Source organism: Sebastes umbrosus, chromosome 7, assembly GCF_015220745.1.
Source record: "Sebastes umbrosus isolate fSebUmb1 chromosome 7, fSebUmb1.pri, whole genome shotgun sequence".
NCBI lineage: Eukaryota > Metazoa > Chordata > Actinopteri > Perciformes > Sebastidae > Sebastes > Sebastes umbrosus.
The window spans coordinates 33,420,430-33,438,283 of NC_051275.1; the positions used below are offsets into that span (position 1 = coordinate 33,420,430).

General features: G+C 37.4%; 1 protein-coding gene, 1 long non-coding RNA gene and 3 other non-coding genes across 8 annotated transcripts; 1 reads left to right on the forward strand and 4 right to left on the reverse strand.

Moving 5' to 3' along the window:
• The first annotated feature begins 1,599 nt into the window (after positions 1-1,599).
• Positions 1,600-11,112, forward strand: LOC119491941 (pannexin-1-like). Of its 2 annotated transcripts, XM_037776219.1 has the most exons (8): positions 1,600-1,736; positions 3,760-3,959; positions 5,497-5,612; positions 7,006-7,193; positions 7,433-7,711; positions 7,935-8,157; positions 8,261-8,513; positions 9,368-11,112. In XM_037776219.1, exons 2-8 carry the CDS (start codon positions 3,779-3,781, stop codon positions 9,451-9,453), a joined length of 1,326 nt encoding a protein of 441 aa, XP_037632147.1. In that variant the 5' UTR covers positions 1,600-1,736; positions 3,760-3,778; the 3' UTR covers positions 9,454-11,112. The 2 variants fall into 2 exon arrangements, with proteins under 2 accessions (XP_037632147.1, XP_037632148.1); XM_037776220.1 differs by lacking the exon at positions 1,600-1,736 and having other exon boundaries at positions 3,746-3,959; positions 8,013-8,157.
• LOC119491942 lies at positions 3,955-16,957 on the reverse strand. 3 transcript variants are annotated; one of them, XR_005207685.1, is made up of 5 exons: positions 16,829-16,957; positions 8,377-8,474; positions 6,985-7,217; positions 5,452-5,603; positions 3,955-4,462 (listed from the first exon to the last, which is right to left on the reverse strand). It is a non-coding gene; the product is annotated as an uncharacterized LOC119491942 (long non-coding RNA). The 3 variants fall into 3 exon arrangements; XR_005207684.1 differs by having other exon boundaries at positions 3,955-4,099; positions 6,985-7,176; positions 16,829-16,952; XR_005207683.1 differs by having other exon boundaries at positions 3,955-4,099; positions 16,829-16,952.
• Positions 12,099-12,289, reverse strand: LOC119492157. Its single transcript, XR_005207729.1, has one exon. It is a non-coding gene; the product is annotated as a U2 spliceosomal RNA (small nuclear RNA).
• Positions 13,579-13,769, reverse strand: LOC119492158. The gene has a single exon (XR_005207730.1). It is a non-coding gene; the product is annotated as a U2 spliceosomal RNA (small nuclear RNA).
• LOC119492154 lies at positions 15,343-15,508 on the reverse strand. Its single transcript, XR_005207726.1, has one exon. It is a non-coding gene; the product is annotated as a U1 spliceosomal RNA (small nuclear RNA).
• Positions 16,958-17,854: the final 897 nt, after the last annotated feature.

The following is a 17,854-nucleotide window of genomic DNA, read 5'->3' on the forward strand; positions in this document are numbered from 1 at the left end:
GTATAATTACAGCACTTAACATTAACTCAAGCAATGTTTCTTCTGCAGGTTCTTTTTTTTTTATCTTTAAGCCCTGATATGTACTCTGTTAATCAATTTTAAAGTCATCATCAAGACATACAGATCTCTCAACTACTGTTGAGAACATTTTCTGAAAGTATTTTTTGAGAAATATATGTGGAGTTTTACAACAACAGTGCTGAACATATGTATTTGCAACAGATGCAGAGCTCTTTGTAGGACTGTAATGATCCCTTGCAATTTCAACTAGTTGTGAGCAGTAAACAGTGTTTCCATAGATTTTTTTTTTAGATACTGTATATGAATATTCTAAAAGCCATATTAGCCTTGGCCATAGCATTTAACAATAAAGAAGTACAGATTTGAGAAAAGTCAGAAAAATAAGGTTTTGTTAAACAGAACTGCATTTTTCTTCTTCATTATTTTGTAAATCATCTTGCTGAACTTTTTTTTCTGAGCTTGGGTTTTGTTTGCATTTCACATATTTAGCTAATTTTCACATTTTGTGTCAATAATAATTTTGTGTTGCATTTATTGTTGGATGGTTTGCGATCCCACAGTTCTTTGCATTCATTCAAACAGAACTTGTTAGGTTGAATTTTAGACACTGGAAGTCGAGTGCACAATGTGTTTGCCATTAACGTAGTTTTAGTCTTACGAGCTTTGTTTTTATTGTAGCTGACATAAAAAAGATTGTGTTGCTTTGTTAATTTTTCCAAAATAGTGTTTTTTGCATTTCAACAGTTCATGATTGGTAATGAGAAATGAGAGTAAAACAAAGTAATAATCTTCCATGGGCAGTGGTAGAATCTAAGTACTCAAGTATTGTGCTTAAGTACAATTTGGAGGTGCTTGTAGTTTACTTGAGTTTTTCCATTTTATGCAAATGTACTTTAACTGCACTACATTTATTTTACAGCTTTAGCTACTAGTTACTTTGCAGTAGCCTATATAAAGTGATTAAAATGAGCTCCACCTTACCAGCTGCAACATTAAAGATATGAACACGTTAATGCATCACTAATTATACTACAGTAATATAATATATATTATTCTAAAATGGACCATTCTGCATAGTGACTACTTTTACTTTGGGTACTTTAAGTATATTTTGATGTTAATACTTTTGTAGATTTTAAATGCAGGAATTTTACAGCGTGATATTACTACTTGATATTGTGATATTACTACTTGCATCACTAATTATAATCCATTAATATATTATATATTACTCTAGAATGGACCATTCTGCATAGTGACTACTTTAAGTACATTTTGATGTTAATACTTTTGTAGATTTTAAATGCATGATTTGTACAGTGTGGTATTACTACTTTAACATATATAAAAGGTGAATATTTCATCCACCACAGCCCATGGGAAATAAACACAACCCTACCTAAAAAAACAAAACAATAGTGTGTTCTCGACTCTCCGAAACACAAATTCACGAGCTCCATTTGAAGGCAGCATTGCAACTGGAAAATCCGAGCTTTCGATGTGCACCTGAAGGCCCCCGTGTTTAAGAGGGAGGAAGAAGTTGTGTCTTTCAGGAAGAAGACTCAGACTCATGTCGAGCAGTTCCAGGGTGTTTCTTTATTGAATGTCTCGTCTGCAACATCATTTAAAACACATTTGCTGCAGCAGAAGTTGAGTACACTTGCAGCTATGACACTTTATTAATACGACTCATTAAAGTCTGCAGGAGCAGGTCGGTAAGTTCAAGTTCATTATCCTGTTTTACTGTAAATTATAATGAGCTGAATTAGTGGTAATGTTATTTTATTGTGTTTTACTGAGAAGCTTTTAAATTGAAGCTACTGAAAAGTGAAGTGTATTTATTATGCATGAGTTTTCTGATCGGCCATGCTTAAAGCTAGTTAAATAACATACTCAACCTAACTTCCACATCAAGTGATTTTATTGCTGTAAATATAATACAAAAGAGTATCAACTATAATGTTACAACTGCACGTCCAGCTGCAGCTGGTTTTCCAGCCTGTTGATGTTGTTGGAAGAGTCACGAGTTGTTTCCATCCTCGGGTTTTATAAACACATGTTTCACCACTTTTTAAAGCAGCCACAGCTGCATCTAAGTAGTGATGACTAAAATGCTTATTCACGGTTGGAGAGCATCAGATAAGGCAAAGAACCATCAGTTTATTAAGTCTACAATTTACAGTTATTTCTGTTTTGAGCTGAGGTTACATTAGGTAAGATTCAAGCACTGTATTTTGATTTATTTGATTATAATTGTGGTCATGTATTAATAATATGTCCAGCCCAAACAGGCTAGTTACAAGACACCATTATTTAGAAAATAAAGAAAAGACAAAGACAAAGTAGCAGCATAAATTACAAATAATACTAAACAAATAAACCAATTTGTAAGCATTAAAACTAAATAACCGTATCATTTTGTCATCATCCGAGCACCAAAACATTTCTGGATTTGGAACAGACATTTCATATAAAACAGAAGTTCTTAACTCATCATGGTATGGACAATACAGAAGGAGATGGGATTCATTTCCCCCTAACTTGCATACTTTGCACATCTTGTTGTCTTCCTGGCTTCAAGGACCAGAGGAAGGATTCCTGTTCTTATCTGTGAAACTAAAGACCTTCGACTCCTCGATAAGTTTGCTAGAACATCAGATTCAGTGCCATAATTGTGCTTGATTTGAATATATGTTAGTAATTTTGGTTTTAACAATATATCTTTCAACTATTTTTTCAAATCTAGCAAGTAACTTTCTTCTAATTGTGTTCATGCTGCACAATAGATTATTACTATACACATATCTCAATTCAGCTTCCTCAAAAATACCATGAAGTTCAAGATCTTTACATACTTTGAACTTCTTGACAAGTGTAGCTTCAGGTTTTACAGGAATAGGATGAAAGAAAGAAGCCAAACGAGGTTATACAAACAGACTCAACCAGATTTTCAAGAAATGTGCATCATAAATATGTCACATACATAAACATATATAATTATGGTAAAGAGATTAGAAGGAAGGTATATGTCAAGTGAAAAATATAATAGTTTTCAGCAGCCTTGTTTGGACAATATACACGTTTTTATTGTGAGTTTTATGACATTTTAGTTGTTTTACCCTTTGGGGTGTTTATGTGTTTAGTTATTGTCTTTTAGTACATTTCTTTATCCTTGTGTTTTAAATGTGTTTTGTTTTTATTGTAAAGCTCTTTATAACTGTGTTTTGAAAGGTGCTATATAAATAAAGATTATTATTATTATTATTATTATTATAAGATAAATAATAAATAAGGAACAAAATTGCCCAATATGGAATTTCTAACATAACATCTTAACTATATGAATACAATCAAGATGTATTTATAGATGTCACTTTTATTTCAAGCTTATTAAGGTGGTCATAAAGTTTATGAACATCATATCAGTCAAAATAATGCATTATTCATTTAGGAAGTTAGGAAGCAGTGCAAGAAAATTGGGGAAGTAACCAGCAGCCACCGGTCTGGTAGTCTTTGTCTGTGGTTGTCTGCTGTACTTTACCAGCCTCTTTGGCAAGTAACCACACACTGTTGACCTGATACCTTGCTTTGCATTCTACAAATTAAATTTGCCAGGCAAAAAGGAGCTCAAAACTGTGAGGAAGGAGGAACATGTCAATATTCTACACGGAGAATTAATCTAAATGTCTCAAGTGTTTCTTGATTTTTGTGTCTTCAGGTTTTATTTATGTGCTGCAGGTAACAGACGAGCGCTAAGATGGCCATTGCCCACGTGGCTACAGAGTACGTGTTCAGCGATTTTCTGCTGAAGGACCCGAACCAGGCTCGATACCGCAACATCCGGACTGAGCTGGCTGTGGACAAGATGGTGACCTGTGTGGCAGTGGGCCTCCCCCTCCTCTTCATCTCTCTGGCCTTCGCTCAGGAAGTTTCAGTAGGTGAGTTTGGGGGGCCAGGGCTGGAGTCAAGACCACAAGAGACCAGATCCAGTCTAGTCCGGAGGGTTAACAGAAAGGCTAACTGAAGCCTAATCATGTTAGTCAGGTCAGCTGCATGCGCTCTAGATTAAACCACAGACCTGAGATGTCAAGCACAGATCACACCAAATCACTATGAGGTGGGGAATTAGAGAGAGATCTGCAATGTTAATGGAAACAGAGCAGCACACACTCAAGAGACATTATGAAGACATAAGGCCACATCCACACTAATACGTTTTCATTTTAAAATTCATAACTTTTGCTACATTGAGCCCCTAACACGTAGACATTTGAAAACGCTGCTGACCCCGTTTTAGTTTTAAAACTCCGGGGTTGAGTTTTAGTCTGGATGGACAGAAACGGAGACCTTTTAAAAACGATGACGCAGATGTCCACGTTCACTTCTTGATTGGGTCGTATCAGTCATGACGTGTCCTTCTCGGATTCGTCATCACGTGAACCTTTTTCGGAAGACAACAAACAACATCAGCCTCGACCACCAGAGGTTAATTACAACATGGATAACCAGTTACAAGCGTTGCTGACCTTGTCGTCTCTGCTAGCAGCTGTTGTGCAGTTAAATTCTGCATTTTATTTTAATGCTACTACTGCCTACATGCGCAGGAAGGAAGCTATTATTCACGCGCTTTGCATCAATTCAAGCTGCTTCCTGTTTACATCAGCACGCGCAAGCCCAGTGTACGTGAATGGTCATGTGATATGCGTTTTCAGGCGTGGTAGTACGGACAGAGATCAATTTTGAAATGGCCCTAAAACGCTTGTCGCAATGTCGTTTTTACTTTAAAATGCTGTTATAAAACAGAAACGTATTAGTGTGGATGTATCCTAAGATATACTGAAGAAAAAAAGCTAAATCCATCATTACATGAACTTTGAACCTTTTATATACTGTATGTGATGGAATTTTCCATCAATTCCTCTCTTATTGGTAGAAAGGTCAGAGTGTTTGTCAGAGTGTCCCTCTGTTGACATTCTTGGGTTGGAGTCCTGTCTAGAGGAGCCACCGTTATCTGTACAGCTGTGCCTGTAGTGGAGACCGTAGAGCCAGTCGCTAGGGCAACCAGGGTCAGAGATGCCAGAGGAACGAAGTAAGTCATAACATGATAAGGGGTAAGACACTGAGCACCGGGGAGGAAGGGCAGAGTTGTGAGGCCTTCACGCAGAGAGCATCTATTGTGGAGACCTGTCAATTCTCCTTGGCCAAGCTTCAATAAACCTTCTTTTGTAAGACATCATCAGCTCCGGACCTCTTCCTTCCAAAGATAACTTGTATATCAATTATTCCATCACACTGTATATTCAAAAGGTTCAAAAACTTCTTATAATCCTGCAGTGTCAAACCAATGAAAAGCCTGATCTGTTTTTCTTTAGAGAAGTCTGCAGATTAAAATAATAATTTCAACGTTTCACTCTTGTTCCAGTCACTTACTCTCATGTTTCTGTGTGTTGTTTTCTGCCTCTATGTTTCTCTCAGGTACTCAGATCAGCTGTTTTGCTCCTTCTAACTTCTCCTGGAGGCAAGCTGCTTACGTGGACTCGTTCTGCTGGGCGTCTGTACATACACACACTCTACCTCTGTGGCTGCACAAGGTACACACACACACACACACGCACACGCACACACATTAACACAGTTACTGAAACTATTTATATGAGTAATTGTTTATCTTTAGTTTGAGGATTAAAACATGTATGCACACGGTTTAAAACACACCTTCTACCAGAACAGTAAGACAGGTTTAGACAGACTCATTTCAATATAAGTCATCATGCCATACAGTAATAATATAGCTATAATAAAAAGTGTCCCATGCTGCATGGAATTAATACAAGTTTGACAGTTTTTCTTAAAGATTAATAACAGGAACCACGTGGTTAAAATCTGAGAGTACAGGATTGTTGTTACATCATCATTAAATTGTTCTCTGTATGTTGTGGTGTTTCCTTGTATGGTGTATTTAATTGAAGGTAGTATAATAGTTAAAATTTAAATTCTGCACAGGCAGCACAGAATATTTATTATGACGATGTTGTAGGCTTAAAGACGAAGCATAGAGTGCAATATTGGGCGTGTGACTCTTTACATTCCTAAATTGATCTTACTGTAGTGACTCTAGCAGCACCGGCGCTACAATAGCACAGCTAATAGTAGGCTACATGAAAATGTTCTGTAGTGACACACACGGTAAAGTGAAAGAGTATTTACAGCTTGATCTACTGTCCAGCTACACTGAACTTTGTCCTTTCACTTATGCTACTTTCAAATCATTGTTTCACACTCACATATTGTTTTCTTAATAAATACACAGACGTTCAGTGCAGTTACAGAAACCTTATGAAAAACAGCTGATTTGTTCCTCTATTAACCTCCTAAACTTGATCAGACAAGTTCTGGTGGTTTGCTGCGGCACTTTATACTTTAAGTTCAACTTGGGTCATTGATAAGACACACCCACATTTGACACTGTTTAGTGAGTTTCTGTCTATACAATCGGCTTTATTGTGTTACTGAGGAGTTTGCAGTAGCTCCCATTTCTGTGCAAAATCCACTGGAGATAGCCCTAAAACAAACATATTACTGGTTTGAAAATACATCATACCTTCTCTGTTTCAGAAACACACACAAGGACGTCATTGCTTCATCTGCTCTGCAGAACCACTACTGCACTGTTGATCAATATTATAACCAGTGAACCAAACAAAGCCTCCTAATTAACACACGCTGATAAAAATATATCTTCATACCTTTATGCAAATGAAATAGTGGTCAGTTGTCTTTCAAGTGAATCATGTGTCAAGTTTTGGGCTTATTTGTAAAAACCTCCTCGCTGCAGGAATAATACTTGTGTGCATTTCAGCTAAAGATCGAACAGAGACTCCTGTGCTTTGGTGGAGAGAGAACAGCTGTTTGGTTGTTTTGTATGAGTAGGAATGTTAATGCCAATACTGATTTGTTACTTACCATCCTGCCTCTTTTCTCCAGTTCTTTCCCTACATTCTGTTGCTGGTGTCGGTGCTGATGTACACCCCGGCGTTGTTCTGGAGATTTTCTGCGGCACCCCTCCTGCAGTCGGACCTCAGCTTCATCCTGGAGGAGTTGGACCGGTGTTACAACCGTGCCGTCACTCTGGCAAAACGCATGGCCACCTCAGGACTGCTCACCCCAGACAGGTACATGAGGACACCTGAAATTAACTTAGATTTGCAGAGTAAATTGGTTGGGGTTAGGCTACGTTCAGGTTTGGCAGCGCAGAAGAAAACTGGTTGGTGTTTGTGCAGTGCGTGAAATATATGACAACTGGGGGTCCTTTGTTGTTGTTTAACTAATAATCACAAATTTTAAGCATCCTGGCTTTCTGCTTTCTTTTCACTGTTCTTTCTCTCTCTGCTCCTGTATTCTCCTACACCAGCGACCCCACCGAGGGCTGCTTCAATTACCCGCTGGTGGAGAAGTTTCTGATGACCAAGCGTTGCTCGCGATCGATGCTGTTTTACTACCTGCTGTGTCGCGGCCTGACTCTCGTCACCCTGCTATGTGCCTGCGTCTACCTGGGCTACTACCTCCGCCTGGCCTCGGTCACGGACGAGTTTGGCTGCACGCTGCGTATCGGCCTGCTCGCCGACGACCCGAGTGTCCCCGAAAAGGTGCAGTGTAAGCTCATCGCCGTGGGAGTCTTCTCTTTGCTGAGGTATTTGTCTGTGTAGTAGGCTGTTTGGATATTTTATTCTCTGGTTAGTTCTAGATCGCATTAATATCATAAGGTGTCCACCTCTATAATGGGTCATCGTCGGTAATGTCACTTTGCACAATTATCCAGAGAAACTTCAGATTTTTTATTCACTCTAAAAGTTGTGATTAGATTTCTCGTCTCCTCTCTGCATGTCAAACTGTTTCTTTTACTCGGTTTCCAGCCTCGTCAACTTTGTGCTGTTCATTGCGCTGATTCCCGTGGTGATCTACGCCAGTGTCCGTCCCCTCTTCTGCCACGGATACGCCAGCTTCCTGGAAACCTACCAATCACTGCCCACTGTCAGCGTCCTGCCCACCCCCGGTAACCAATGGGACGATCTCTCTCTGTATCTGCTCTTCCTGGCGGAGAACATCAGCGAACTAAAGTCCTACAAATACATCAAGGTGTCGCTATCATGTACTGTTTGTCTGCCAGTGTCCAGGGTTGTGTCCAAAATCACTCCCGATTTCTGATGCTTGTCCAATTCCGTATGTTTTCTGACTGTAGGTGTTGGAGTTGTTAAGGAAACGAGACGAATGCCGCGGAGAAGACTTTGACTCCATGGGTCTGCTGCAGACTCTCTGCCTGGTGAAGATGGACACTGTGGATGCTAAGAAACCTACCGGTGTCGCAGGAAAACAGGATCAAGTAAAGATGAAAGCAGCGGACTCTGCCGGCAGCCGCACAGCAGCTAAGAACAGCTGCAACCGTCCGAAGTCAGCTGCAGAAAACAACAGCAAGATGGAAACTGAGATGAAAGGTGAGTACAGAGAGTATTCTGGGAAAGGGCATGTACAGGAAACAGGTTAGGTGAAGGTATTTATCACTGTCACACTTTATTTCCTGTCATTTCTCATTCTTCCCTCCACATTTCTTTAAAGAAAACAGTTTTAAAATTACAATGAGAGACGTGATTAGTGCACGTCTCTATCTACAGTCCAACTCTAGTTATTGAAAGTGGCTCAGATTAAAAAGGTAATAAACTAAAGATGGTTATAAACAGAATGCTAGACCATCACTCTGCACTGAGACTGATGACAGAACTATGCTGAACAATAGTAATGAATTTCTTAATTTAAAATGTGATTTTTAATCCTTCGTAGAATACAAACAGTAATGTTTAACAGCACATCATATAATAAAATTAAGTTTTACTTTCAGTCTTTCACTTTGAGGTTTCAGTTCCGGTGGGGATCAGAGATGATTTGGAGATTTAGAAAAATAAATGGGCATTATCTAATATCCTAAAAAATAATTTATTGTTATTGTCTTGTAAGACAATGAGCTTATTCACTTTCTTACATAGTTAGACAAAAAGGTCAATATCACTCTCACGTTGTGCAAAATCTAAGTGTAAAAATGACTATTTGCCGTTTTATGCCAGGCTAGCTGTTTCCCTCTGTTTCCAGTCTTTATGCTAAGCTAACCGACTGTTGGCTGCAGCTACATATTTGCCTAAAGATAGAGGCTACTGCTGTACAGATCGTAAAGCCCTCTGGGAAAATCTTAGCGATGAGAGAAGATTTCAGGCCACATAAATAAATTTGAATTGACACCTGTAGACAAAACCTCATAATAATTCAGCAACATGCTAAATTATTGATCTATTTTCAGAGGTCACTGCCTTGCTTCCGGAAAACAGAGATGTAACGGGCAGCAAAAGCAGCGAGGGGGAGACTCTCCGGCAGCGAGCGGTGTGACCGGCTGCCGGCGCGGCGATGGAAACCTGGACAAAGGGGTTTCTTGAGGGAAATAAATTCACCACTATCCCATGGTGCATTCACAACTACTGACCTTCTCTCCTAAAAAAATGGGATGGGAGAGTGAAGCACCATCGCCATCGAAGTTCCATCTTCATCAAACTCAAAACTTTTTAGTCCCTTTCTTTGAATGATGTGCATGTTTTTTTTTGGTCTAACAGCGCAAAAAAAAAAGGAGTTAGTGAGCACAGGGTGATGCAAGACTAGATGCTGGAAGGTGACACTCATGTTGGTACAGATTTCAGGAATCATTGACTACGTTTACATGTACACTAATATTCCACTATTATACGGGTCGTGTTATCAGCATATTCCATTTGGATATTCTGAATTAGGTCTTATTCTGAATGGAGCATGTTCCGATGTAAGACATGTGGGATAATGCAGATATTATTCAGCTTTTAGGAGCATTCCTTGAACATTCATGTATACAGCACATTCAGAATATGTGAGTTCTTTGTGAGTTATTTTACATGTTGATCATATGCCTGATGTATTTTCTGTGACTCTATAAAGTAAAAGCAGTACAGTGGATATGCAGTAGTTGTTGCAGTACAACAGTTTGCCAGCAGTTGATTTAGGGCTTTTAAATTTGACAATATCACAATTTCAACCTTAAATTCAAGGTAGAGTTTGAAATTGTCAAAATTGCAGTTGTGTTTTTCTCTAAAAAGAAGAAGTGATGTATTTATTTTGTCATTATGGGAGAATGTATATTTTATGAGATTGTCAATCGCATTTCAAGACAAAGTCAAGGTTGTTGAGGGGAACACGACAGACTTATTCTGTCTAGAAAGTGATATGACGAGGCAGCTAAAACATAAACCTGGTGTTTAGCTCTCGTCTATTTTAGAGGAGCATTCTTAGTTTTTGCATTATCCATATAAGGTGTTTTGTGGTACAGTTTAATTTAATGTGACCTCTATCTATGTTTCCAACAAAATGGTGCAAGATGTTAGTTTAATGCTTAACAAATTGCATGATTTCTCCAAAAATGTCATTAGTTTAAAAGGAAACAGCACATCACATGTAAAAACTCAAGTAATATCCAGTTCAGGGGCTTTAGGTTGAATCATTTTGTTAGTTTTATATGTTTTTTTTCAGATGTTTGGATGCTTCAAACTGGAATTAATCTTGCTTGTTCGGGAATCTCAGGGATAAAAACATCTCACTACATCACATGTGATTGTCAGAGTTTACGTTTTGTATTTTTTAGTCTCTTTCACTGCCTTTATATATGTACTGCACTACGTGGAACATTTTAACATATTGTTGTGAAATTGATGTGTAAAGTTCTCCTTTTTTACTATACCTTAGTGTATGTTTAAGAACTTTTCTGCTGTTTTTTGTATTCATGTGATAGCTAAATGTTATTACTGTGCAGTGGGGCACATTATTAATGTAAAGTCTTGGATAGAAACTAATGCTTGTTGTTTTATTGTGATGTGAGAAAACCTTTCCAGTGTTCAATTTCAGGAGTGACATTTTGATGTGTTGAAACTGCCGTTGATCATGTTTGAGATATAATGATGCTGTTAATTATTACACTTGTAGGATTGTCTTAGAAATAAATATAGTAGATGTTACTGTTGAGTTGGATGATTGGTCTGATTACTCTATGTGGGGTAAAGGTTGATAGTTTTACGGTGTAGGGACATGATTTTAAAAAAATCAGAGCCGAGTCCAGCCTTAGTTTGCGATGCAAGGCAACGACAGAAATTCTCAAGAACTATATTTTATGATGTTTAAAACGGAAAAGCGATATAAAAATTTGTTGTATGTGTAAATCAACGACTTAACGATATTATTAATTTGATTGCATATGGCATTTTGTTGTCACAAGTGTCTTTATTTCTCGTAATATTACGGCTTTTTTCTCGTAAAGTTATGACTTTATTCTCGTAATATTACGACTTTTTTCCCCCCTGAAATAGTATGACTTTATTCTCATTAAATTCAGACGTTTTTCTCGTAATATTATGACTTTATTCTTGAAATCTCTGATTTTTTTTCCCCCTCAATGTGGCCCTAATACCTTGTCGTACCGTATGTAACTAACAGCACGGAGAAACAATTTAGATAATAAATTGTACACAAGTATTTGCCTTTCTTGAAAGCAGACTGGGAAACAACAAGCAGCAGAAATTATGCAAAGAGGATTCACAATTTTAGGTAATGAGCCTAATAATCCTATAACCTATAGTGTAAATAACTAAATCAACACCATCAAACAGGGGCAGTTTGAAGATCTACCAAGAAAAAAAAAGCATGTTTTCACATTTTTCCCACATGTGGAAGGGACAGTGAACACAGCACATTTCCTTTTGCAATCTCCTTGTTTCATTTCAGTCACTGGTTTGATTCATTTTACACTGACATGCATATAACACGTCTCCACTATGCAGCCTCCTGCTCTTAAAACAACAACTATAGACACTGTAGTAAAGTTTAAACACCACATAACAAAAAAGATCATGCAATTATTACTTAATGCAAAATGCACCCTGTTTATTAACTCTTAAAGAGTAATTAATATAATGCACTGATATTAATGTTGGTGATTATTATTTATATTAGACAGTATGAGGGGGTGCACCGTTCCTGGAGGTACTGCAATACCAGGTCGATGCGTGGAGTGGACGGAGCAAGCCCCTATTCCATCTCCCTGATCCAAAAATCAATTTAATATATGGTCCCCGGGTAGGGGACGTATCAGATATTAAACTGATAAGAACAGATACTACACTTGATCTTAGCCAAAAGGCCGAGAAGCGATGCTGTGAATGGGTCGGAGGTGAGGAACTGATCCGCTGCACAGTTACTCTCACTGACGGTGCTGCAGGGCAATGATGCGTTCAAGTGACACTCGGGAAAACTGGAAACAAATCCACTAAACGTTTTTACCAGTGAATAAAATGCCATGAAAACGCAACAAAAATAAGTAAATTTATAAGAAATTAGGGATTTATAAAAATAATTGCTTGGGAGTCGCCTTCGTCACGTGACAATATAAATCATCAGAAACTAATTTTACAGCCACATTATGAACACAGCTGCAGCATAAAAAGACCAACAGCACGCAAATGTTACATGAAGAAGAATATAATGTGTTTTAACGGTCCGGTGACAAACTACACAACAAAAGAGCTCCTAGAGGAGAAACAAACCCTCTAACTATGTTTAAGTCAATAATTCCATACTAACATGCTAGTTAGTATGTCCTAAACTTTAGTATGACACCAATAAGTACGCGAATTACATACTATTTCCGGTGAAGTATTAAAGTATGCAACGCTGGACACTAAACGGCAGCATAAATATCCCACAATGCATTGCGCTATAGTGACAATAACAGACGTTGGCGGGCAGCTCAGTAACATCAATAACGCTTTCGATTTAACTGTAATGTACGTAAGATTTCACTTTGCTTTGCGAAAAATATATATTTTAAAAATAATTCAGTAACTTTGATTTTCACAAACCGTTATTTTGGTCTCATTAGCTTAGCGGGTTACCATGGTTACACGTCTCAAACCGGCAAGGGGGGTTTCACAGGAAGTGACGACATAAATGAATGCGTCCAGAAATATAAATGCTAGTTTCCTAATGTTAACTCTGTACTACACAATGCATTAGTTCTTTTTTTAACACCAGATTGTCGACCTTCAGAAGATTTCAAGATGCAATTTAAAAAAGTGAACAATCGTCAGTTTATTCTCTGCTTCTTATTGTTTAATAGTACTGCAGCCATTATACATGTAATTCAACCACTCTCTCCAATAAGTTGTCAGCACATTTCCTTTTGCAATCTCCTTGTTTCATTTCAGTCACTGGTTTGATTCATTTTACACTGACATGCATATAACACGTCTCCACTATGCAGCCTCCTGCTCTTAAAACAACAACTATAGACACTGTAGTAAAGTTTAAACACACCACATAACAAAAAAGATCATGCAATTATTACTTAATGCAAAATGCACCCTGTTTATTAACTCTTAATGAGTAATTAATATAATGCACTGATATTAATGTTGGTGATTATTATTTATATTAGACAGTATGAGGGGGTGCACCGTTCCTGGAGGTACTGCAATACCAGGTCGATGCGTGGAGTGGACGGAGCAAGCCCCTATTCCATCTCCCTGATCCAAAAATCAATTTAATATATGGTCCCCGGGTAGGGGACGTATCAGATATTAAACTGATAAGAACAGATACTACACTTGATCTTAGCCAAAAGGCCGAGAAGCGATGCTGTGAATGGGTCGGAGGTGAGGAACTGATCCGCTGCACAGTTACTCTCACTGACGGTGCTGCAGGGCAATGATGCGTTCAAGTGACACTCGGGAAAACTGGAAACAAATCCACTAAACGTTTTTACCAGTGAACAAAATGCCATGCAAACGCAACAAAAATAAGTAAATTTATAAGAAATTAGGGATTTATAAAAATAATTGCTTGGGAGTCGCCTTCGTCACGTGACAATATAAATCATCAGAAACTAATTTTACAGCCACATTATTAACACAGCTGCAGCATAAAAAAGACCAACAGCACGCAAATGTTACATGAAGAAGAATATAATGTGTTTTAACGGTCCGGTGACAAACTACACAACAAAAGAGCTCCTAGAGGAGAAACAAACCCTCTAACTATGTTTAAGTCAATAATCCCATACTAACATGCTAGTTAGTATGTCCTAAACTTTAGTATGACACCAATAAGTACGCGAATTACATACTATTTCCGGTGAAGTATTAAAGTATGCAACGCTGGACACTAAACGGCAGCATAAATATCCCACAATGCATTGCGCTATAGTGACAATAACAGATGTTGGCGGGCAACTCAGTAAAATATCAATAACGCTTCGATTTAATTGTTAAGTACGTAAGAGTTCACTTTGCTATGCGTAGTATCTATATTTTAAATTAATTCAGTAACTTTGATTCTCACAAACCGTTATTTTGGTCTCATTAGGTTAGCGGGTTACCATGGTTACACGACTCATACCGGCAAGGGAGGTGTTCACAGGAAGTGACGACATAAATGAATGCGTCCGGAAATATAGATACTAGTTTCCTAATGTTAACTCTGTACTACACAATGATTTTCTTTACAGCCGATTGTCGACATTCAGAACATTTTAAAATATGTTTCATTATAAAAATATGCAATTTAAAAAAAGTGAACAAAAGTGTGTGAAGGAGCGCTATCGCAGGTCCTTCCTTCCTGCAGCTGTCAGACTCCACAACCAGCACTGCTCCCAGTAGACCACTTACACACCAAAAAACTGACAATAATAGTTGATATTTTCAGGTGGAATTTCATTCATTCTCACTGTGCAATATCATTTTCCTCTTGTGCAATTTTGTTAATAGTCTGTTTATTATCAATACTGTATATACTGCTCCTATTTTTATACTTCCTTCTATTTAAATGGTTCATATTTTGTTACACTTTGTTTGTTTGTTAGCTGATGCATCTTGTTTTTTGCACCATCCCCTTTGCTGCTGTAAACTGCACATTTCCCCACTGTAGGACTAATAAAGGAATATCTTATCTTATTTGATTATTCTCTGCTTCACTGAAAGTTTACTTCCATATCTGTATTAACTGGGTAGAGCTGCAGTGACTGTGATTTGGCATTCATTAAAGCATGGTAATGCTTTGAATTAACATCACGTTAATTAATTTTGCTTCGTAAATAGAGTACAATTAGTAATGTATGACAATACTGAAGTTATTATTCATGTAATTCCAACCACTCTCTCCAACAGTAGTCCTGTCCCAGCTTTCTAGTTCATATGTCTTTAACATGTATGTCGGGGGAGAGCGCGAACGCAGTCCCCCACTACCACAAATTATGCAGTCGAGATTCCCACATTTGGGGAATTCGCACGGGTCAGCAGAGACCGATTGTGCAATGGTCTAGCCTCGCCCTGGGAGAACCACCTTCATGATCATGGTATCTCTCCTGCCAGGTAAGTATGAGTTGTACATATCAGAGACAGAGGACTGATTCTGGGAGGAACTGATCTCTGTGACGGGTTTAACCTTAAATAAATCAGATCTAATCAGTGATCAGAAGTGAATGTGATTAAACCTCAAATAATCACAACAGTTTCCTCTTTTCGATGTGTTTGGTGTAAAAGCGCCGTAGAAACGTTTAAAACATTTAACGCGGGTTATAGACTTTCTTCCCGTCATGCACTGCGCGTTAGATGCTTGTAGTTCTATTAAATGACAATTCAGTTAATAAAACACATCAGCAGTTGGTAGTAAACAAGTTAAACTAGCCAGAATAAAAACACAACTATCAGCGTCGTTACTGACCAGTAACCTAGTTTATACCGCAATCCGTTTTAACAAACATTAAACAAACATTAAACCAGAGAAACAACAAACATTTACAACTTCCGCATAGGAGACGGAAGTAATGAACTGCGCATGCGCCAAAAGTACAACGCTTCCGTCAGCCGAGAAAGTAAAAGATTTTTTATTTTTTTAAATCAGCTTTTATTTCCAATTTTTATTTATATGAAAACAAAATAATTATTTCCTACGTAATCATGTGTGTACTACTGTTATTTTTCTTTTAGTATTATATATATATATACTTTTTATTATAATTATATTTATTATCTTCTATTATTATTATTATTATTATTATCATCATTATCTAAATCTATATCTGTTTTTCTCTGTAATGGATGTATTACTTAATACATCAGATGGTTATGTTCAGGTCCTTGTAGCCTGCTATACTGTAGCACCCTCTGCTGGGTAATTAACAACACAGCAGCCCTGTTAAAGAAAACTAAAAACTTTATTCAAGTTGACACAAACTAAGTTTTTTCGTTGTTTTGGGCGATATATGAATTCAATTGTAAAGTTTTTCTTAACAGACTAGTTCTCCATACATACATGGTTGAGGTGTAACTGGCTGGGCCCTAAACTGTGACCTACAAAACCACAGAAAACCTGGTGGGGCTTTATTGAGCCTTAATTACCGTTAAGTAGGCCAATTAAAATACAATTGAGCCAAAACACGTTAAAACGCACTGTAATAACCTGCATATTGTGGATGCGTCCAAACAGTCGATAAAACTATTGAATTCCCTGAATTTGCGCAAACTTTTTTCACCCTGTTTGGTGAAAACCTCTCCAGAGACACACCTGAGGATGAAACTAGAATCATGAAGGTGACGCCATTAAGACCAAAACAAGTCAAACTTCTAAAAAAATAGACACTATTGGTATGAAGCGTCTGACATGATAAAAAAAATGATGAATTTGTAAACTTACTCACCCAAAGACGTCGTGAAGTCAAAAAAAGTCTCTTTTCATGAAGATAAAACTCATCTCTGAGGGGCCCTCGATAATCCGTCGTGGTGATGGACTCAGTGGTCCTGATATGTAAATGAGCTCTACACCTCCACCTCTACCAATGGGAGCTCAGCTCGGAACTGTGTTATGCAACAGGTTTTGTTTTTTTTACAATATGTTTATTGGGTTTTCTTATTTTCACAAACACAATAAGAATAATAATTTAAAAAAAAACCCAACAACAAACAAACAAACACTGGTACAGCTCAGATCAAAAAATGAATATAGGATGTCATTGGAAATAGTCCATAGTGCAGGGAAGTCACAGAATATAATGAGTTCATGTTCAAGAGACTCCTTGTGAGATAATGGAGGAGAGATCAGGTCCAATATAATTCAGATAGGGCTGCCAAATATGTGGAATTGATCTACTTTGGCATGTAGAATATTTGTGAGATATTCCAAAGGCACCATCTCAAATATGACTTTTCGCCAGCCTTGGACAGAGGGTTTCTTATCACTGAGCCACTGTAGTAATAGATTTTTTCTAGCAGCAAATGTAAGAATGTTATATAACCTTTTCTTGGCTGCAATAGTTATATTTGCACTTGGGATTCCTAAAATCAAAAACATTGGATTCATTTCTAAATCCTTATCAAATATATTATATACTATATATTATATATTATATATTATATATATATGTATATATATATATATATATATATATATATATTATAAATATATTATGCTACAGTTTACTCACTATAAGTAAGTCAAATTTATTTATATAGCACTTTTCACAGACCTACATCACAAAGTGCTTTACAAGATCATTATGCAAAACATACAAGAATTACTCATATAAAATGTGGTGACCACACAAGCCACGAGCCAATAAATGACTAAATAAAACACAATGCATAGAGAAAAGTACACAATAAATACATTACAAATACAAGCCTGGTACTTACAAGCTACCCAAACACCTGTCTAAACAGGAGAGTCT